The sequence below is a fragment of the Chenopodium quinoa genome, unplaced genomic scaffold (genome assembly GCF_001683475.1).
Source record: "Chenopodium quinoa cultivar QQ74 unplaced genomic scaffold, ASM168347v1, whole genome shotgun sequence".
Taxonomy (NCBI): Eukaryota; Viridiplantae; Streptophyta; class Magnoliopsida; order Caryophyllales; family Amaranthaceae; genus Chenopodium; species Chenopodium quinoa.
The window spans coordinates 10,547,638-10,566,199 of NW_018744239.1; the positions used below are offsets into that span (position 1 = coordinate 10,547,638).

Below are 18,562 nucleotides of genomic sequence, written 5' to 3' on the forward strand. Positions count from 1 at the left end.
GTTGAAATGAAAAAGATTAAGTACCGTAGAGATAAAGAAGTTGAACAAGCTTAACTAGAAAGGGATAGGGAAGCATGAAAGCAACGAAAAATCAATCTCGAATTGTTCAAGATACTTGAAGCAAAACCATACTCATCTGAAGAAAATTAAGAAAGAAGAAAATTTAGTGAAAATTTTATTCCCGTCACGTTAATATTAAGTGTTCACTTATTGTCCTAGGGTTAATGTTTGATTTGTACACCCGGATGTACCATGGACATTGTACACCCGAGCAAAAATGACATTCGCTTCTTTATAAAACGCAGGCACCAAACAAGCTTAAAGAAGCGGAAAGAACATAATGTTGGTAAATAATGAACATGCATATTATAAAGAACATCAAGTTAAGATAAAAAGAACGCGAGATTTTCTCAACATTATTCTTTAATTACGGGAAAAGATCTACCCATGGCTCACATTAACTGATAAAATCTTTTCAGAAATTATCATTTTCCAAAATCTGATTCAATTTCTCTCCAAAAATAAAGTTTTTCATAATTATTTTTGTTCTCTAAAATTATTTCACCCAAAAATAATTTAAGATTTCGTTTTTGAATTTCAAAATTCAAATTATTTAAATTTCATTTTCAAAATTTCAGTTTTCAATTTTTTTATTTTATTCACATTTTTTACCAATTATATATATAGTTATAATATTCATTTTAGGTTTGGTATATATATTTCTGGTGATGTTCTATATGTGATTTAATAATGTTCTTTATTAAAAAAAACATGATATACTTTATGGTTGTTGTAATGTACAATTAATTTTTACAACTATATTTTTTCCTTATGTCCATAATTATATCATATAATGATTTTTATTAGATCTTTTGACAGATTATTTTAAATGTCCATGTTCTTTGATTGTAATTGCAATGTACTTTTATTGTCATATAATATTCATTGCTTATTGTGAAAAAACTCTTTGAATTTTGTCTTTGGATCGTGGTAGGTATATATATATATAAATTATGTTCATTACATAATATTATCATGTTATTTAATAATATTACGGATGTTCTTTAGATTTGAAAAACAATCATCAATAAAGGAGATCCCACAAGAATATCGTCATCAACCTTCATGATCCTGATTTTTTTTAAGAAAATATACATAGTTAATGATAATTATTATTAAAAAAAACATAGAATTAATTAATAATATAGTATTTAAAATTAATATTATAATTATTCAAAGAACATACAGGATAAATCAAAGTACATCGAAGCAAAGTACATAGGGGATAAAAATAAAGAACATTCATATGATTGATCAATAATTATAATAACGAACATAAGTAAACTTTATAAAGAACATCATCTTCAACCTTTCATATGGATCTCAAATTCATAAATATCAAAATTGAAAATAAAAACAATGATAATTTTACAATAATCGTGCAATATAATAACGAAACATAATCAACCTAATAAGCAAAATTCTGAAATTAAAATCATAACAAATAAATTTAAATTACCTTCTCCATCGATTACAATGTTCTCATATTTTGCTCTATATTTTTCTCTCTACAAAATTCTCTATAAACTTTGTTCTCTATCTTAATTCGAAATTGAAATAGTGTGAAATTTAATTTTGGAAGTTGTGTAAAAATGGAGAATATATATCACGTTGAATCCCATGAATTGTGGAAGAGATTGGTTTTTTTTTTAAAAAAATAACAAACTGACAACTTGCAAATGAAATGTTAAAAACGCATCATTTAACACCAGGTGTACCATAAGCATGGTACACTCTGGTGTATTATGCAATTTTCACCTATCTAGGGTTAGTTATTAGAACGAACAAGTGTAAGTTGTAGTTTTAAATTTTAATAAATTGTTATTGTAATATATGATGTTTTTATTATTAATGAATGTATTGTCATCTTATCATTCATGAATGACTATGTTTGAGAAGCCTAGATGCCCAAAATATAAACTGTAATTTTCTTTTATTTGATTTATCACTCCATCAAAATTTATAGACATTATAAACTTGTCATAAATGTAGATGTTTTTCATATGATGTGATTTCTCATTGTCAAAAATGAAAATACTGAAGCAGTGCAGTAATGACATTGATAAGACATAACACTGATCACATAAGCCAACTGCAATTTTTTAGATTGATGAGATGTAACACTGATAAAGTGTGTATGTAATTTTTCAGAAAAAGTGTCAAACAAATGTACGATAGCTATATTGATGTATATTACTGATATTGTTCAATTATTATTCTATATATTGGTGTACATATTAGTTTCACTTCACCCAACCCATTTCTTAACTCTTACATCAATTTTTTTTTTCATAAAATATGTCCAATGAAAGTTCTAACAATTCTTCCTACTCATCTTCTAATTCTTCCAATATTCGGATAATGATGGATGGATTCATAATGTCCGACCTAATTGAATTCTTTCAAATGATTCACCAAGTTCCGAGGGTGCCAAGGACATTGGTCGAAAGGGATCATGAAGATGGACATAACCGTCTATGGAGTGACTACTTTTCTAACCAACCAATCTACCTTCCAAACTTGTCCCATCGTAGATTTTGCATGAGAAAGCATGTCTTTCTTCATAAATTGCAAACTTTAGAAGAACGTCATCAGTTCTTTCAACAAAGACCAGATGCCGCTGGTAGATTAGGTGCATCAGCTTTGCAGAAATGTACCGCCGCTTTGAGGTTGCTTGCATATGGTGGTGTAGCTGATTCCGTTGACGACTACCTACATATTAGTGCTTATCTTGTCAGAAACTATTTACAACATTTTGTTGAAGGAGTTGTCTCTTACTTCTGTGACGAATACTTGAGAAGACCCAACGAAGAGAATTTGGTCAAATTGTTACGAGATGGGGGGCACCCAAGTGTTCCAGCATGATGGGATCCATTGATTGCATGCACTGGCGATGGAAGATTTGTCCTCTTAAATTAAAGGGTATGTTTTCTAGAAGAGCTAATAAGCCCACTTTGATTTTGGAAGTAATTGCTTCACAAGACATTTGGATTTGGCATGCTTTTTTTTGGGACCCCAAGAAGGTGTAATGGTATAAATGTTACAGATAGATCTCCATTATTTAATGATGTTTTTGAAGGTTGAGCACATCCTGTTAAGTATGTTGTTAATGGCCACCGATACAATATTGGGGAGCAGATTAATCACAGGTTCTTACATTTTCAGAACTTGCATCAAGGTGGTGGGATTTTGAGTGGAGTGTTGGATATTTCCATAGTATATTTCATTTCATAAGTTTGGATTTATTTTAACTCTGGTTTGATTTATTTACTACTTTTATTGGGTTTTGAATAAGGGTCTTAATGGTTCCAACTTGTAAGACTAAATTTGGTTTTAATTATTGGTTTTGAAACTTATTGATAACTGAGTTAGTTTTTCCGCTGCTAAATTATGAACTAGCTTTAATGTTTGAACACGTGGCGGTAGCACGTTAGTAATTCTCTTGCAAATTATTAAAGGTATTTACAGGTTTTTAAGATAGGATTATTGGGGTGTTACAAAGTGGGATCTGGGAGCTTAGGTTTGATTTGATTACCACTAAAGCCAATTAGTATGTCTTAGGTGCCTAACAAATCGATTAAGGATTTTGTATTTAAAAGTAAAAAATGATTTTAAATTTAACTGTGTTTGAACTAATTGTTTTAAATGTTTATAAAATAACTTTGAAGCTTGAATTATTTATTGGTGAGATTCGGGTAGAATTAAAAAGGGCATGCATGCATACTGAATATCTTGCATTTATTTAATTATTTTGCAAGTTGTTATTTAATAATTGTATGATTGTGTTCTAATTGATTTCCTCTATGATGTGCTTGTGGCAATTCTTTGAATGCTTGTTATGTTGGGATAACGTAGAGAGATGGATATAAATCCAGTGAAGGTGACTCGGCATAATCAGGAAGTAAAAATCGAGTACAACACAGACTCTTGGGATGAGTGGACCTTACATCCAAACCGAAATGATGAAAGGGAGGTAACATACCAGCATTGGTACGAGTACAGAACAACTAAGAAGAAAGACAAAAAGAAGCTCATTCGGAGGATCCTTAATGAGACATCAGATGACGAGGAGGACTTAGAACCGCCAAAACCACAAGTTGGGAAGAGGACTACTGAAATCCAAACCCAATTTACAAAGTTGTTATTGAAGATTCCGAAGATGAGAATGACCCTATTTTTTATGTTAATACTTATGAGGAAGAGAAAGACAATTACTCAAATGTCGTCCCTTGAAGTTATACTTACTAGCATAGATATAGTATTAGGAGTTCCTATTTATTATTGGTGACTATTAGGATTTTTATGGAATAAAGTATCTGTTTTAATAAGTGGCAGAGAGCTACAAACTACTGTTTGCGATTAGTACTTTCATTTGAGTCATATTAAGAGTTATTATTTTATTTTAAGGATTCCATTTTATTTATATTCTTGTGTTAGAAACAAGTTAAATTTTTGTAATTACATATAATTTTGAGGAAAACTTCTTTGTTTATGATTAAGTTGAGTAAGAGTGGCGCGGGATGGGAATTATTTTCTTAACTTTATTCAATCCGGCGTGTGGATTGTGCTTATATTCGTTAGATTTTGCTTTGGACAAGGGGGTGCAAAGACCAAAGTACCCTTTTCAACCAATTTATGTGATAAAATGTAATATTGTGATTGAATGAGTGTATGTGCACAATGTTTGAATTCTGTATAAGCTGGAGTGAATGTTTACCTTCTTTCAGGCGTAGAACTAGAATGGCGAATAATGCTGCTTTAGATGAGGCCATCCATTGTAGTGTTTCGTAGTGACCCTCACTACGCGGAAAGAAACCCCCCAAGACCCGCCCCGATAACTAAACAAATTAAAGCATGCAAAACATAATTAATACAAAATTAAAATAAGAAGGGATAAAGAATTATACCCTAGACGCGTGCTTCGCTTGCTAAAAGAGCTCCTACTTCAACCTCGCAAATGCAAGGCCTCCGACGGTTCGTACCCTCGAACCCGACCCAATCGTCCTAAGCCCCGAAGGTTAGTCGGGACCCGGACAAAATATAAACTTTGGAGTTTTAAGAACTTAAGGTATTCTCAACAATGGAGATGCCTATATAGTTCCACTCAAGTGTGTTATTTCCCAAATGCCAAAGCCTTGGTATTTATAGGGAAATGAACCCTTGGATTTCATTCTCCAACCAATGTAAAAGAATGAAAAAATGTGATAATTTATTTAATTCTAAATTAAATAATAAATCAAAGCAATCACCATGCAACAAGTGTCAAGGGGAGAGAGATAGTTAGGTGAGGACCAAAACCGATGGGGGGACCATTGCCTTGCTCCCCAAGGCTTTGCTCCAAGCATTGGTCCCCGCCTCTCACAAACCGGCATCACCAAGGGCTCCTGGGCTAGCTGTCAGCTAGCACAACCAGCATGCATCAGCCCCAGCCAGCACAAGCGCGCTGCATGCTGCTGTGCTGAGTGATGCCTTCGCTGCTGCTGCTTCCTACGTGCTGGGCGCTGCTAGCGAGCTGCCGCTGCCTAGCCAACGCATATGCACACGCACACGCACAACCATACTAGCTGGTGCGTGGTGCTGCTGCCTACCCCTGCTCGCACACACTCGCATAGCCAGCATGCGTGGTGCTAGCGAGCCACACATGCTGGGCATTGCCTCACCAGCCACGCGCACAAGCATGCAATGCTTGGTGTTGTGCTAGCGATGCCATGCATGCACACGCACCCACACGCATAGGCCTAGCCATGCGATAGGATGTGCTGTGTGCTGCGATGGTGCGACAGCCCTAGGCACACACACACGCACACACACGCAATGCGATGGTGATGTGCTTGTGCAATGGGCTGCGATAGTGATGATATGCCATGCGAAGGCTGCAATGGCATCTACACACCCAAGCACACATGCTGCAGTGGTGTTGTGCCATATGAAGGCACGTACACACGTAAGCATGCTGCTGCGATGAGCTGCCTTGTGTGCCTAGCACACATGACGCGCCTAGCACACACATGGTGTGCCTAGCATACACATGGTGCGCCTAGGCTTGCGAAAAGCTAGCCTAGCCTAGCACTTCACATGGCTAGGCCAATGTGATGCTACGCCTATGCTCGTACTTGTTGCTTGTGATTTTGCGACGCTCGGTCTCGACGCCCTAGGCTCGATATCCGACATCTATGTTCGTAAAACTCCGACGACTCATTGAATCCTTCGGATTGATTCGTCGTCTCGGATCGGTTGTTCGATTGAGTTCGACCCGAAGGGTTCAGTTAAGATTAAGCTGTAATATTAATTATACCTTAATATTATTGATTGGAAGCGGCCTCCACCTAGGCATTCCGATCACTTGACCTTACTAAAGAATTAGCTCTGTAATAATTCCGAACCCTCTATCAGAATAATACACTTGTTGGAAGGACACCATTCCTTTCAATCTCCCACTTGTCCTTCCGGACAAGTGTGCATACAGTGTATAGCCCATTTCCTAAGTCGCTTAATGTCTCTTCATGAACTATAAGGTAAGATTCATCGTCATTCTTATTACGTTCAAAAGTGTTTCTCGATCTCCGAGTTCGACTATCAATAAGCAGATGATTTCTAAAATCCATCTGAGCACGACCATGCATTTTCAAAGTCTCGCTCTTCGAGCGGCCTTGTAAACAACAAAGACATGATCCCTATTGTTAATAGGGGAACATTCCCAGTCTTGTACTGTAAGTTTCTCTTACTAAGAGGACCTAATCTCCCGAGTGTTCCCGTTATGATCCCCAATTACAGCAGACGTTAGGCAACATCAAAGAGACTAGTACTCAAACAAGAAAAGTTCACAATACTCATGGTCGATGAAATAAGTTCCGATAGCAATAATGAGAAATTTACTTATGACAATTTTGAATCTCTTAAAGTACTCTCATAGGTATATCCGGTGCAGTTCCAAACTAACACCTGTGCAAATGATTTATGACTACTATGTCCTTGCAGCACAAGAAACGGTGTTGTAAATCATACTACACACTAATCTCCAGTGGTCATTAATCATCCATCAGTTAAATGACCTCGATTAGGAATGATTTTCGATTTAAATATTCAATGTTCACTTAAAAGGTGTTTCTTTATCCAAGACATGGTCTTGATATCCTGTTTTGAATATTTCCATAAATCGAATGGACTCATTATTTAATTCTAAACCACAATTAAATAGCAATGGAGTGAATATAAAATATAAAATTCATTACTCCATAAATGAATGGTTTCAATACAGTGTCTTACATTAAAACGACCAGTTTAATTAAAACACATGTACAGGGAATTTCAAAGCCAATCTCCACCATGCTTGATTCCCATTGCCTCAATGTACTTGTTGTGTTTCACTTGAGGCACAGGTTTAGTCAAAGGATCAGCCACATTATCATCCGTTTCGATCTTACAAATTCTGATTTCACCTTCCGATTTCCATTCCCTTATCATGTGAAATCGCCTTTGGACATGTTTGACCTTCTGGTGCTCTCTCGGCTCTCTAGCCTGAGCGATAGCTCCATTGTTGTCACAGTAGAGATCTATCGGACCCTTGATGGAGGGTACAACACCAAGTTCACTAACGAACTTGCGAATCCAAACAGCCTCCTTAGCTGCTTCTGAAGCTGCCAAGTATTCGGATTCAGTTCTAGAATCTACAGCGGTGCTCTGCTTGGCACTCTTCCAGCTAAACGCTCCTCCATTTAGGCAAAATATGTACCCTGACTGTGACTTGAAGTAGTCTCTGTCAATCTGGAAGCTAGCGTCGGTGTAACCTTCAACAACCAGATCTTTATGGCCACCATAAACCAGGAATTTATCCTTGTTCCTTTTCAGGTACTTCAAGATATTCTTGGCCGCAGTCCAATGCGCCTCTCCTGGGTTTAATTGGTATCGGATCGTAGCGCTTAAGGCATACGATACGTCTGGCCTGGTACATATCATGGCATACATGATTGACCCAAATAGTGAAGCATATGGAATCTGATCCATTCTCTCTCGCTCAACTGGTGTCTGTGGACACTGTTTCTTGCTGAGAGTTACGCCATGGGTAGATGCCCTCTTTTGGCATTATCAATGTAAGTACTGTGGCTCAATCCAATCATCCTCTTAAATCTATCCCTATAGATCTTGATGCCCAATATGTACTGTGCCTCTCCTAAGTCCTTCATTGAAAAGCACTTTCCCAACAAGCCCTTTACGGACTCTAGTAATTTTGTGTTGTTTCCAATGAGCAGTATGTCATCGACATATAGGACTAGGAATGCGATGTCACTCCCATTGACCTTCTTGTAGACACAAGAATCATCTGGATTCTTGATAAATCCAAACTTGTTGATGGCTTCATCAAATCGCAGATTCCAACTTCTGCTTGCATGCTTTAGTCCATAAATGGACTTCTTAAGCTTGCATATCTTTCCAGCGTTGCTTGGATCAACAAAACCTTCTGGATGTGTCATTTAAACAGTTTCTTCCAAAATCCCATTTAGGAAGGCGGTTTTGACATCCATCTTCCATATTTCATAATCGTAATATGCATCAGTCGCTAGGATAATCCGGACAGACTTTAGCATTGCAACCGGTGAAAAGGTTTCATCATAGTCAATCTCGTGGATTTGTCTATAACCTTTCGCTACCAGTCTAGCTTTGTATATTGATACATTTCCATCTTTGTCTGTCTTCAGTTTGAAGATCCATTTGCAACCAATGGGTGTGTAACCCTCGGGCAAATTCACCAAGTCCCAAACTTGATTTTCAAACATGGAGTCCATCTCGGATTTCATGGCCTCTTGCCATTTAGCAGAGTAGGGGCTTTTCATAGCTTGTTTGTACGTCGCTGGCTCATCACCATCCATAACTAGGATGTCTTGATCATCGGTTAAGACAATACCAAGGTATCTGTCTGGTTGAGATCTTTGCCGTTGCGACCTACGAAGGGTAATGGGTTGAGCATTTACATCGACTATTTGATTTTGACCAATCTTCTGAGCTGCTTTTAAAGCACTTAGATTGTCAGTGTTATCAGGTTGACATTGTTGCTTGTCCTCTCGAACTTTGTCGAGTTCGATTTTCCTCCCACTTTTCATTTTGGAAAGGTGTTCCTTCTCCAAAAAGACACCATCACGAGCAACAAACACTTTGTTCTCGGATTTATTGTAGAAGTAATACCCTTTGGTTTCTATTGGGTATCCCACAAAGAAACACTTGTCTGATTTGGGGTGAAGTTTGTCCAAAATTAATCGTTTGACATATGCTTCGCATCCCCAAATCTTGAGAAAAGACAACCTAGGAGGTTTCTTAGTCCATAATTCATATGGAGTCTTTTCAACAGCTTTTGACGGAGCTCGGTTCAGTTTTAGTGCAGCGGTTTGTAGCGCATGTCCCTAGAAAGAAATAGGAAGTTCACTAAGACCCATCATTGATCGAACCATGTCTAACAAGGTTCGATTTCTCCGTTCGGAAACTCCGTTCCATTGAGGAGTTTCGGGAGGTGTCAACTCTGAAAGAATACCATTTTCTTTCAAGTGATCGTCGAATTCATGGCTCAAATATTCGCCACCTCGATCCGATCAAAGTGCTTTAATTTTCTTACCAAGTTGATTTTCAACTTCTTTCTGAAATTCTTTGAATTTATCAAAAGATTCAGATTTATTCAACATTAGGTAGATATAGCCATATCTACTAAAATCGTCGGTGAAGGTGATGAAATATCGGTAACCTTGTCTTGCGGGTGTACTCATTGGTCCACATACATCCGTGTGTATTAGACCTAATAAGTCACTAGCCCTTTCTCCCAACTTGGATAACGGCTGTTTTATCATCTTGCCTAAAAGACATCCTTCGCAATTTTCAAATGACTCTAAGTCGAATGAGTCAAGAACACCTTCTTGTAGAAGTTTCTTGATGCGTTTGATGTTAATATGGCCAAGACGACAATGCCACAAGTAGGTTTGATTTGACTCGATGGTCTAAGCCCTTTTGGCGGTATCATCAATGTTATAAACATGTTTGTCAAGAGAAAGCACATAAAGACCATTTTCTGAATATGCCTTACCATATAAAACATTATTGAAATAAAATGAACAACTATTGTTCTTAATTCGAAATTTAAAACCCTTGGCGTCCAACGCCGATATTGAAATAATGTTTTTGGTAACTCTAGGAACATGATAACAATTGTCAAGTTCTAAAATAAGCCCAGAGGGCAATGACAAACTGAGAGTTCTAACGGAGACGGTAGACATCCTTGCTCCATTGCCGACCCGAAACTCGACCTCTCCCTTCTCTAGCCTCCTATTTATCCTTAGTCCCTAAGCATTGGAACAAAGGTGTGAGCCACATCCGGTATCTAATACCCATGATGTTTTTCTAGCGAAGTTTAAGTCTATAACAAAGATACAATTTCAGGCAGTCCCGCTTCCAATGTCCCTTCTTCTTGCAGTAGAAACATTCGGAGTCGAATTTGGAAGAGGCTACCTTTTTGTCCTTGCTGCGCTTGCCAGTGTTTGACTTAGGCGGAAAATTTTTCTTTTTCCCTTTAAAGCTCTTCTTCTTGCCCGGACGCTTAAATGGCTTGCCCTTCCTTACCATGAGCATGTCATGCTTGCCCTCATCCTTAAGGGTTTGCTCAGCTTGCTTCAACATAACATAAAGCTCGGTGAGGGTTTTCTCCATGCTATGCATATTATAGTTCATCTTGAACTGATCATAGCCTTTGTGAAGCGAGTGGAGAATGATGTCAATTTCCATCTTAGTTGAATACCCAGTATCAAGCCTTTCCATGTTCTCAAATAATTCAATCATTTTGAGAACATGCGAGCTGACTGGCTCTCCTTTCTTGAGCTTACTCTTAAGGATCTGCCTGTGGGTTTCGAACCTTTCAGTTCGGGCCTGCTCTTGAAACATATTTTGAAGCTCATAAATGATCTCAAAAGCCGTCTCCTTTTCAAAGAAAGTCTTTTGAAGGTCCGGAGACATAGTGGCCAACATGATGCATTTGACATCCCGATTGGCACTTTGCCATCGGTTAAGGGTAGCCTGAGTGACCTCCTCATTGGGAGCATCGGGCATTTCCTCATCAAGGACGTATTCCTTTTGCTCTTGCATTAGTACAATGCACAGATTTCTTTGCCAATCAAGAAATTTTGGCCCGCTCAACTTCTCCTTGTCGAGAATTGAGCGTAAAGTGAATTGGTTGTTGTTTGAGTTACTTGCAGACATTGTTCTACAATTGAAAGAATTTGAAACGAAAAACCATTCATATAATCAATAAGTTTGAAATTTAAAAGCGTTCATGCAAATTTTCAATCTTATCGAGCATTTTATCCACGCATTAATAATTTGTCCCTTTTAGGCGAGAATAAAATGATTCCGAGATCCCAAAAATCAAGAAGTGATTAAGCATGCTTTGGCTTGTCTTAACACTAGATATTTTAGGGTAAACAATCCAATTGCTAATAGCTTTAAGCTACTCTTGGTTTGATAAAACGTCGCATCTAATGTATTCTTGACATTTTATCTCTTTGGCCACGACATCTAAGGACTCCTTACTGATATCGTCGAGCTAAACCAAGACAACTTGTATACCTAGTATACCTTACGTTCCTAGGAAAGTAGTGATGCCTCGCTTTGGTGTAGCCCATCACATACGTGCATTAGTTCGGTAAGTGTTGTTCTTGGAACGACAAATTTTAGCTCATTATTTTAAGGGACCTAGGGTTTCTATGTTGGTTGATTTAAATGAACTTAACAAATCATCGCAACATTTGAAATCCTAGACATGCATCTAACATTCAAATATATATATAACAACAATATATATAAAGCATAAAGATGCATTTGGCAACTAGCATGACGCCTTGAAATCTTTAAATCTTCAAGGGCCTTCATCTTGGCTCGTCTTCATCGAAACGTCGTCTTGAGGCATCTTTGCCAAAATAAAATAACTAGCTACTATGACTAAGATTAATCTAAAGTACAAAAATACTTAACGGTTTGCAGACCGTATTTAGATTTTACAAAAATACATAACGGAACGCAGTCCGTATTTTCTATCCTAGTCGGGTCCCACTAGTTGTCATTTTTCTCAAAACCTGGTTTGAAACAATCTTTCATTCACCCATTCACTATTTGTGAATGGCCCATGCAATTTACGAGATAATAAAAGTAAACACGCAATACTAGTAACTAACTTAGGTGGTTAATCCGATTAACGCGCCTAATTAAAACTAGTCAAAGTTGTTTAATAAATTATGTATTACTAAGGTGCAATTTGTTCACATAATTAGCTAAGCTCCCACTAAATTCCGCATCCAACTTAATTAATCTAATTAATTAAGCCGGTTAACCCAAATTTGTCAAAATCAAAAATTTTGCAAGAGCCGGAAAAATCGAGGTCTAACCTCGTTAAAATTTTCGCAAAATACATAGCTCGAAATTAAGCAAAAACATCTCACACAATTCCTAGTGGGTTGCACACCATGGCTGCTAGGCATGTGTGTGTGGTGATGGCTGCTAGCAAGCACGCCTAGCGCAGCCTGCTCTGCTAGCTAGCACCAGTAGCACGCTACGCATGCTAGCTGCTTGCTGGCGCTGGCAGCAGTGGGCTAGTTGGATGGGGCATGCTGCCTCGGTGCCTAGCAGCAGCAGCACAAGCACGTCAGCAGCCTAAGGCCCACGCACCCGGCATCATGCAACAGCACGCAACAGCCCTCGCCACACACTGCACAGCAGCATCATGGCATGGCCCCTATGCGCACCATAGGCAGCCTACATGTGGGCTGCTGGGCAGCCCAACTAGCCTTGGTGACGCTTGGGGTTTTGCCTCGATTTGTGTGCATTTTTCTTGGGATTTTAATCTCGATTTGTGTGTGACACAAAATTAATTCCAAATTTATTTTAGAATCAATTTGAGGAAAAATGAAAATAAAATAAGTCCAACTTAATTAAATTCAATTTTAACGGTGCACAAGCCTAATTTTCAAAAATTACTTCGGAATATTTTAGGTCTTTCTTGATGCTTAAAATTGAAAGAGCTATGTCCATAATTAATTTAACCAATATGCAAATTAAAAATGGATTTGACAAATTAGGGAATTGGAAAAATAAATTAATCATCCAATGATAAAATTTTCCAACTTTTATACTTGTGTAAAATAACAAGATTACATCTTCCAATATGAAGATCAATCAACATTTACTCACAAGCATTTGAACTTCAAGGATTTTAATCAACCAAATATGAAAAATCCAAAATTAGTTCAACATGGAATTTAGGGTTAAAGTTCCAATCATTTAAACATTTAAAGATTAGATCTTTAACATACTAGGAACTTAAAATTACATATTCACAACAAGTATTCACCCATTGATGCAATTTATTTGCATAATTGTGAAAAGCAAGTTTATGTGAAAAGGAACATATCAACTTAAGCACATATTATAACTCCATAATTATGCTTAAAAGATATTTAAATTGCAGTAGATTAGGGATGCAATAATGCATTTTAATCTACCCTTGACATGCTTGCATAAATCAAGGCATAAAAGATTTAAAATTTTCATTGAAAACGAAAAAAACCCTCAAAAACTGGGTTTCTGGTTTGAATTTGGCTTCTAGAATGTCCTTAATAGGGTTGAAACTGATTCAGAATGTCGATTCCACCCAAAAAACACTATTTTTAAGCCAAAATCTGGGTTCGACAGCCAAAACGATAAAAAATACGAGTTTTAAAATTAATTAAAACAAGCTTCTAATCCAATTAGAAAAGCAAAACCAGAATTTAAATCCAATTTAAAACACCTTAATTAATAAATAATTACAGTAATTAAAAGGAGCACGGCTCCGATGCCGTTGTAATGTTTCGTAGTGACCCTCACTACGCGAAAAGAAACCCCCCAAGACCCGCCCCGATAACTAAAGCAATTAAAGCATGCAAAACATAATTAATACATAATTAAAAGAAGAAGGGATAAAGAATTATACCCTAGACGCGTGCTTCGCTCGCTAAAAGAGCTCTTACTTCAACCTCGCAAATGCAAGGCCTCCGACGGTTCGTACCCTCAAACCTAACCCGATCGTCCTAAGCTCCGAAGGTTAGTCGGGATCCGGACAAAATATAAACTTTGGAGTTTTACGAACTTAAGGTATTCTCAACAATGGAGATGCCTATATAGTTCCACTCAAGTGTGTTCTTTCCCAAATGCCAAAGCCTTGGTATTTATAGGGAAATGAACCCTTGGATTTCATTCTCAAACCAATGTGGGAGAATGAGAAAATGTGATAATTTATTTAATTCTAAATTAAATAATTAATCAAAGCAATCACCATGCAACAAGTGTCAAGGGGAGAGAGATAGTTAGTTGAGGACCAAAACCAATGGGGGGACCATTGCCTTGCTCCCCAAGGCTTTGCTCCAAGCATTGGTCCCCACCTTTCACAAATAGGCATCACCAAGGGCTCCTGGGCTAGCTGCCAGCTAGCACTGCCAGCATGCATCAGCCCAAGCCAGCACATGCGCGCTGCATGCTGCTGTGCTGGGTGATGCCTTGCGCTGCTGCTACTTGCTAGGCGCTGGGCGCTGCTAGCGAGCTGCCGCTGCCCAGCCAACGCATATGCACACGCATAGCCATGCTAGCTGGTGCGTGGTGCTGCTGCCTACCCCTTCTCGCACACACTCGCATAGCCAGCATGCGTGCTGCTAGCGAGCCACGCATGCTGGGCATTGCCTCGCCAGCCACGCGCACAAGCATGCGATGCTTGGTGTTTTGCTAGCGATGTTGCGATGCCATGCATGCACACGCACACACACGCATAGGCCTAGCCATGCGATAGGCTGTGCTGTGTGCTGCGATGGTGTGGCAGCCCTAGGCACACACACACGCACACACACGCAAGTGCCTAGCACTGCGATGGTGTTGTGCTTGTGCGATGGGTTGCGATAGTGATGATATGCCATGCGAAGGCTGCGATGGCATCTACGCACCCAAGCACACATGCTGCGGTGGTGTTGTGCCATGCGAAGGCACGCAAGCATGCTGCTGCGATGGGCTGCCTTGTGTGCCTAGCACACATGGCGCGCCTAGCACACACATGGTGCGCCTAGCATACACATGGTGCGCCTAGGCTTGCGATGAGATAACCTAGCCTAGCACTTCACATGGCTAGGCCAATGTGATGCTACGGCTATGCTTGTACTTGTTGCTTGTGATTTTGCAACGCTCGGTCTCGACGCCCTAGGCTCGATATCCGACGTCTGTGTTCGTAAAACTCCGACTACTCATTGAATCCTTCGAATTGATTCGTCGTCTCGGATCGGTTGTTCGATTGTGTTCGACCCGAAGGGTTCAGTTAAGATTAAGTTGTAATATTAATTATACCTTAATATTACTGATCAGAAGCAGCCTCCATCTAGGCATTCCGATCACTTGACCTTACTGAAGAATTAGCTCTGTAATAATTCTGAACCCTCTATCAGAATAATACACTTGTTGGAAAGACACCATTCCTTTCATCCGTATATTGGCTGAGAACTTGAATCAAAACTGGGTTGACCAACTCGTTCCCCAAGTTGAGATGTTTATGAAGTTGGCTCAAGTTAGGCCACCAGTTTTCAAGGGAGTTGTTGATCCTACTTTCTTGGAAAACTGGATTCGAGAGTTCGATAAGTTATTTGTGGCACTGAATTGTCTTGAGGATATGAAAGTTGACCAAGCTGCTATGTACCTTTAGGATGAGGCTGATATCTGGTGGAGAGATAATGCTAAAATAGTTAAGGCCAAACCAAATTTTGGGTGGGAAGTGTTTAAGACTGAATTGAGGGATAAGTTTTACCCCCCATTTCTGAAGAAGCAGAAGGCTCAGGAGTTTATAAACTAAGAGATGGGCCGAATGTCAATTTCAGAGTACTATAATAAGTTTATGACCCTTGCTAGGGTTGTCCCTGAGGTTTTCCCGACTGAAGAAATAAAGGCCAAAGGTTTGAACAAGGATTGACCAAACAGTTACAGAAAGACCTAGCTGGGAAAGTTTTTAAGACCCTAGATAAGGTATATGAGAGAGCTGCACACATGTATCATCTAAACTCTAGGGATGTGGGAGAGAGTGCTAAGGTCGGGGAGAAAAGGAATGACTATGGGAATTCTAAAAACCAAGGTAACTTCAAGAGGTTTAGGAATGGGAACTCATCTGAGAGGGGTAACCAGAATATTAGCAATTCTTCTAATGATAGCAATGGGGAGAGGAAATTCTTTTGCAAGAAGTGTAGTAAGAACCACCCTGGGAGAAACTATGATGGGAATTTAGTGACTTGCAGGTTATATAATAAGAAAGGGCATAGGGAGTATGAGTGTTACTCCAAGCTGAACCAACAGGGGGATGGTGGAAATGGTGGAAATAACCAACAGAGGTCTAGCAATTCCTATAACCAAGGAAGAAAGAGTAATGGGCAGAGTGGTCAGAATAGGAAGTCTGGGATTGGTAACAATAATGGCAACAATAATACTGGTAATGGCAACAATGGTAATCAGGGAAGGAATAAGACTCCCGGGCGTTTGTCTGTAATGGGAAAAGGATAGGCTGAGAGGTCCTCAGATGTGATTACTGGTACTTTCTCTATTCACTTAATTCTTTTCTTAAGGTGAGTTACGGGGGCGTAACTCTTTTCTTTAAAAGGGGTAGAATGCGATATAACTTCGCCCTTTTTACCTCATTTATGCCATTTATTGCTTAAGTTTGCATGATTTTGCTTATTATTGAACAATATTGTTGTGTTTGCATGCTATTAAAGTATGTAAACTTTGGCCAAGTGCAAATTTATCGAGTATAACTTTAGTTTGTTGAGTATATATGTTCAGAAGCAAGCAATTTACAGCAATACAAAACATAATAATTTTGAGAAATTACGGATTTTGGGTTAAGTTTCGGGAACGAAACTTCTTTTAAGAGGGGTAGATTGTAATCCCCCGTAATTTTGTGAAATTTAAAATTGTATTTTAACATATTTATGTGAATATTTAATTATGATTATTTATTTACATAATTTATTTTACCATGACTTAAGCAAATAAATTTAATGTTTATAAAGCTAATAAAATTATTTCATTAAATTAATCTCACTACCCATATTTTAATCTTGAATTATTATGCAAGTCCAACCCATTAATTACTAAGCCTATTCTCTTATCTAAAACCCACTAACTTTAAGCCCAAGTAACAACCCTAGTTTTATTAGAACTAGGAAATCCAAAACCCTACTTATTATTTAAACCCACCTAAAATTTTCCACCTTTTCACTCCTAAATCTCATGTTCAAGTGTTGTTGCTACTGCCTTCCTTCTTCTTCTTCCTATTCACGCATTAACCATCAAAAAAAAAATTGCTGCTACTACACCAACCACCGAGCACCACCACCATCGGCGTCTGCCTGCTGCCGCGCCGCCCAGCACACCACCAGTAGTTCGCCCCTTCTCTCTCTCCTTCCTTCTTTATTTTCTTTTGTTAAATTGATCAATGCTTCAATCTTTATATGAATTATTCCTTGATTATTAATTATTATGATTTAATTATGCATATGAATTATAAAAGATTATAAATTTATAAGTTTTATCATGTTTAAATTATGCATTAAAATTTCAGATTTATTTAGTTAAGAAAATTAGGGTTTAAAACTTGATTTTCATGGTTTTAAGGTTCAAAAACGTGTTGCTAAAGTTATTTGATTATACTATGTTTAATTTATGTTAAAACTCAAATATTTTGATGATAAATAAATTTTCAGATTATTAAAGTTTTAATCTTGGGTTTAAATTGTATTGATTCATGTGTTTCAAGTCTCTAATTTCATTAAACAAATATTGTGGTCATTTTATGATTATAAAGTTTGGAACTTTAAAGTTTAATTTCAAGAATAAATTTTCAGATTTTTGGTTATTGTTTTTGGAGTCTTTAATTACATTGAATTGAGGAATCTTTGGGTTTAAAGTCTACTAATTTTCTATATAATGTATGTAGTGATAAGGAATTCTAGAATTTCAAGATTTCAAAGGTAAAATAAATTTTTAGATTTTTATAAAGCTCTAAGCTTGTTGTAATTTCATGAATAAGTATGTATTTTAAGGTTTTTATGTAGGAAACTTAAAGAACAATATATAAGCTTTTAATTCTAGCAAAAAGGAAGGTTTTAAAGTGTTGTTTAATTGAATTTTGAAGGTTTGATTGATTTTTTTATGAAACTAATTGAATTCTAATAATATATTTCAAGCTTAAATTGTTGTATTCATACATTCTACTATTAAATTAAATTTTTAGATTTTTAATCTTGGTTTTAAATCATGGTTTTATGATGGATTTTTAGGTTTTTAACATACTAACCTACTACATAATGATTATTTCAAGTAGAGATGTCTATAAGGTTGTTTTATAATTTTAAACTAAATTTTCAGATTATGTCCCTACCTTAAAGTTGCTGGAATTTCATGTTATAAGCTATAT

At 37.5% G+C, this 18,562-nt stretch overlaps 2 protein-coding genes across 2 annotated transcripts; both read left to right on the top strand.

Moving 5' to 3' along the window:
* Nucleotides 1-2,358: 2,358 nt before the first annotated feature.
* On the top strand, nucleotides 2,359-2,925 carry LOC110694386. Its single transcript, XM_021871555.1, has one exon. The coding sequence runs from the start codon at nucleotides 2,359-2,361 to the stop codon at nucleotides 2,923-2,925; it is 567 nt and encodes a 188-aa protein (XP_021727247.1).
* A 13,215-nt stretch (nucleotides 2,926-16,140) lies between these two features.
* Nucleotides 16,141-16,647, top strand: LOC110694387 (N66 matrix protein-like). The gene has a single exon (XM_021871556.1). The coding sequence runs from the start codon at nucleotides 16,141-16,143 to the stop codon at nucleotides 16,645-16,647; it is 507 nt and encodes a 168-aa protein (XP_021727248.1).
* The last annotated feature ends 1,915 nt before the right edge of the window (nucleotides 16,648-18,562 follow it).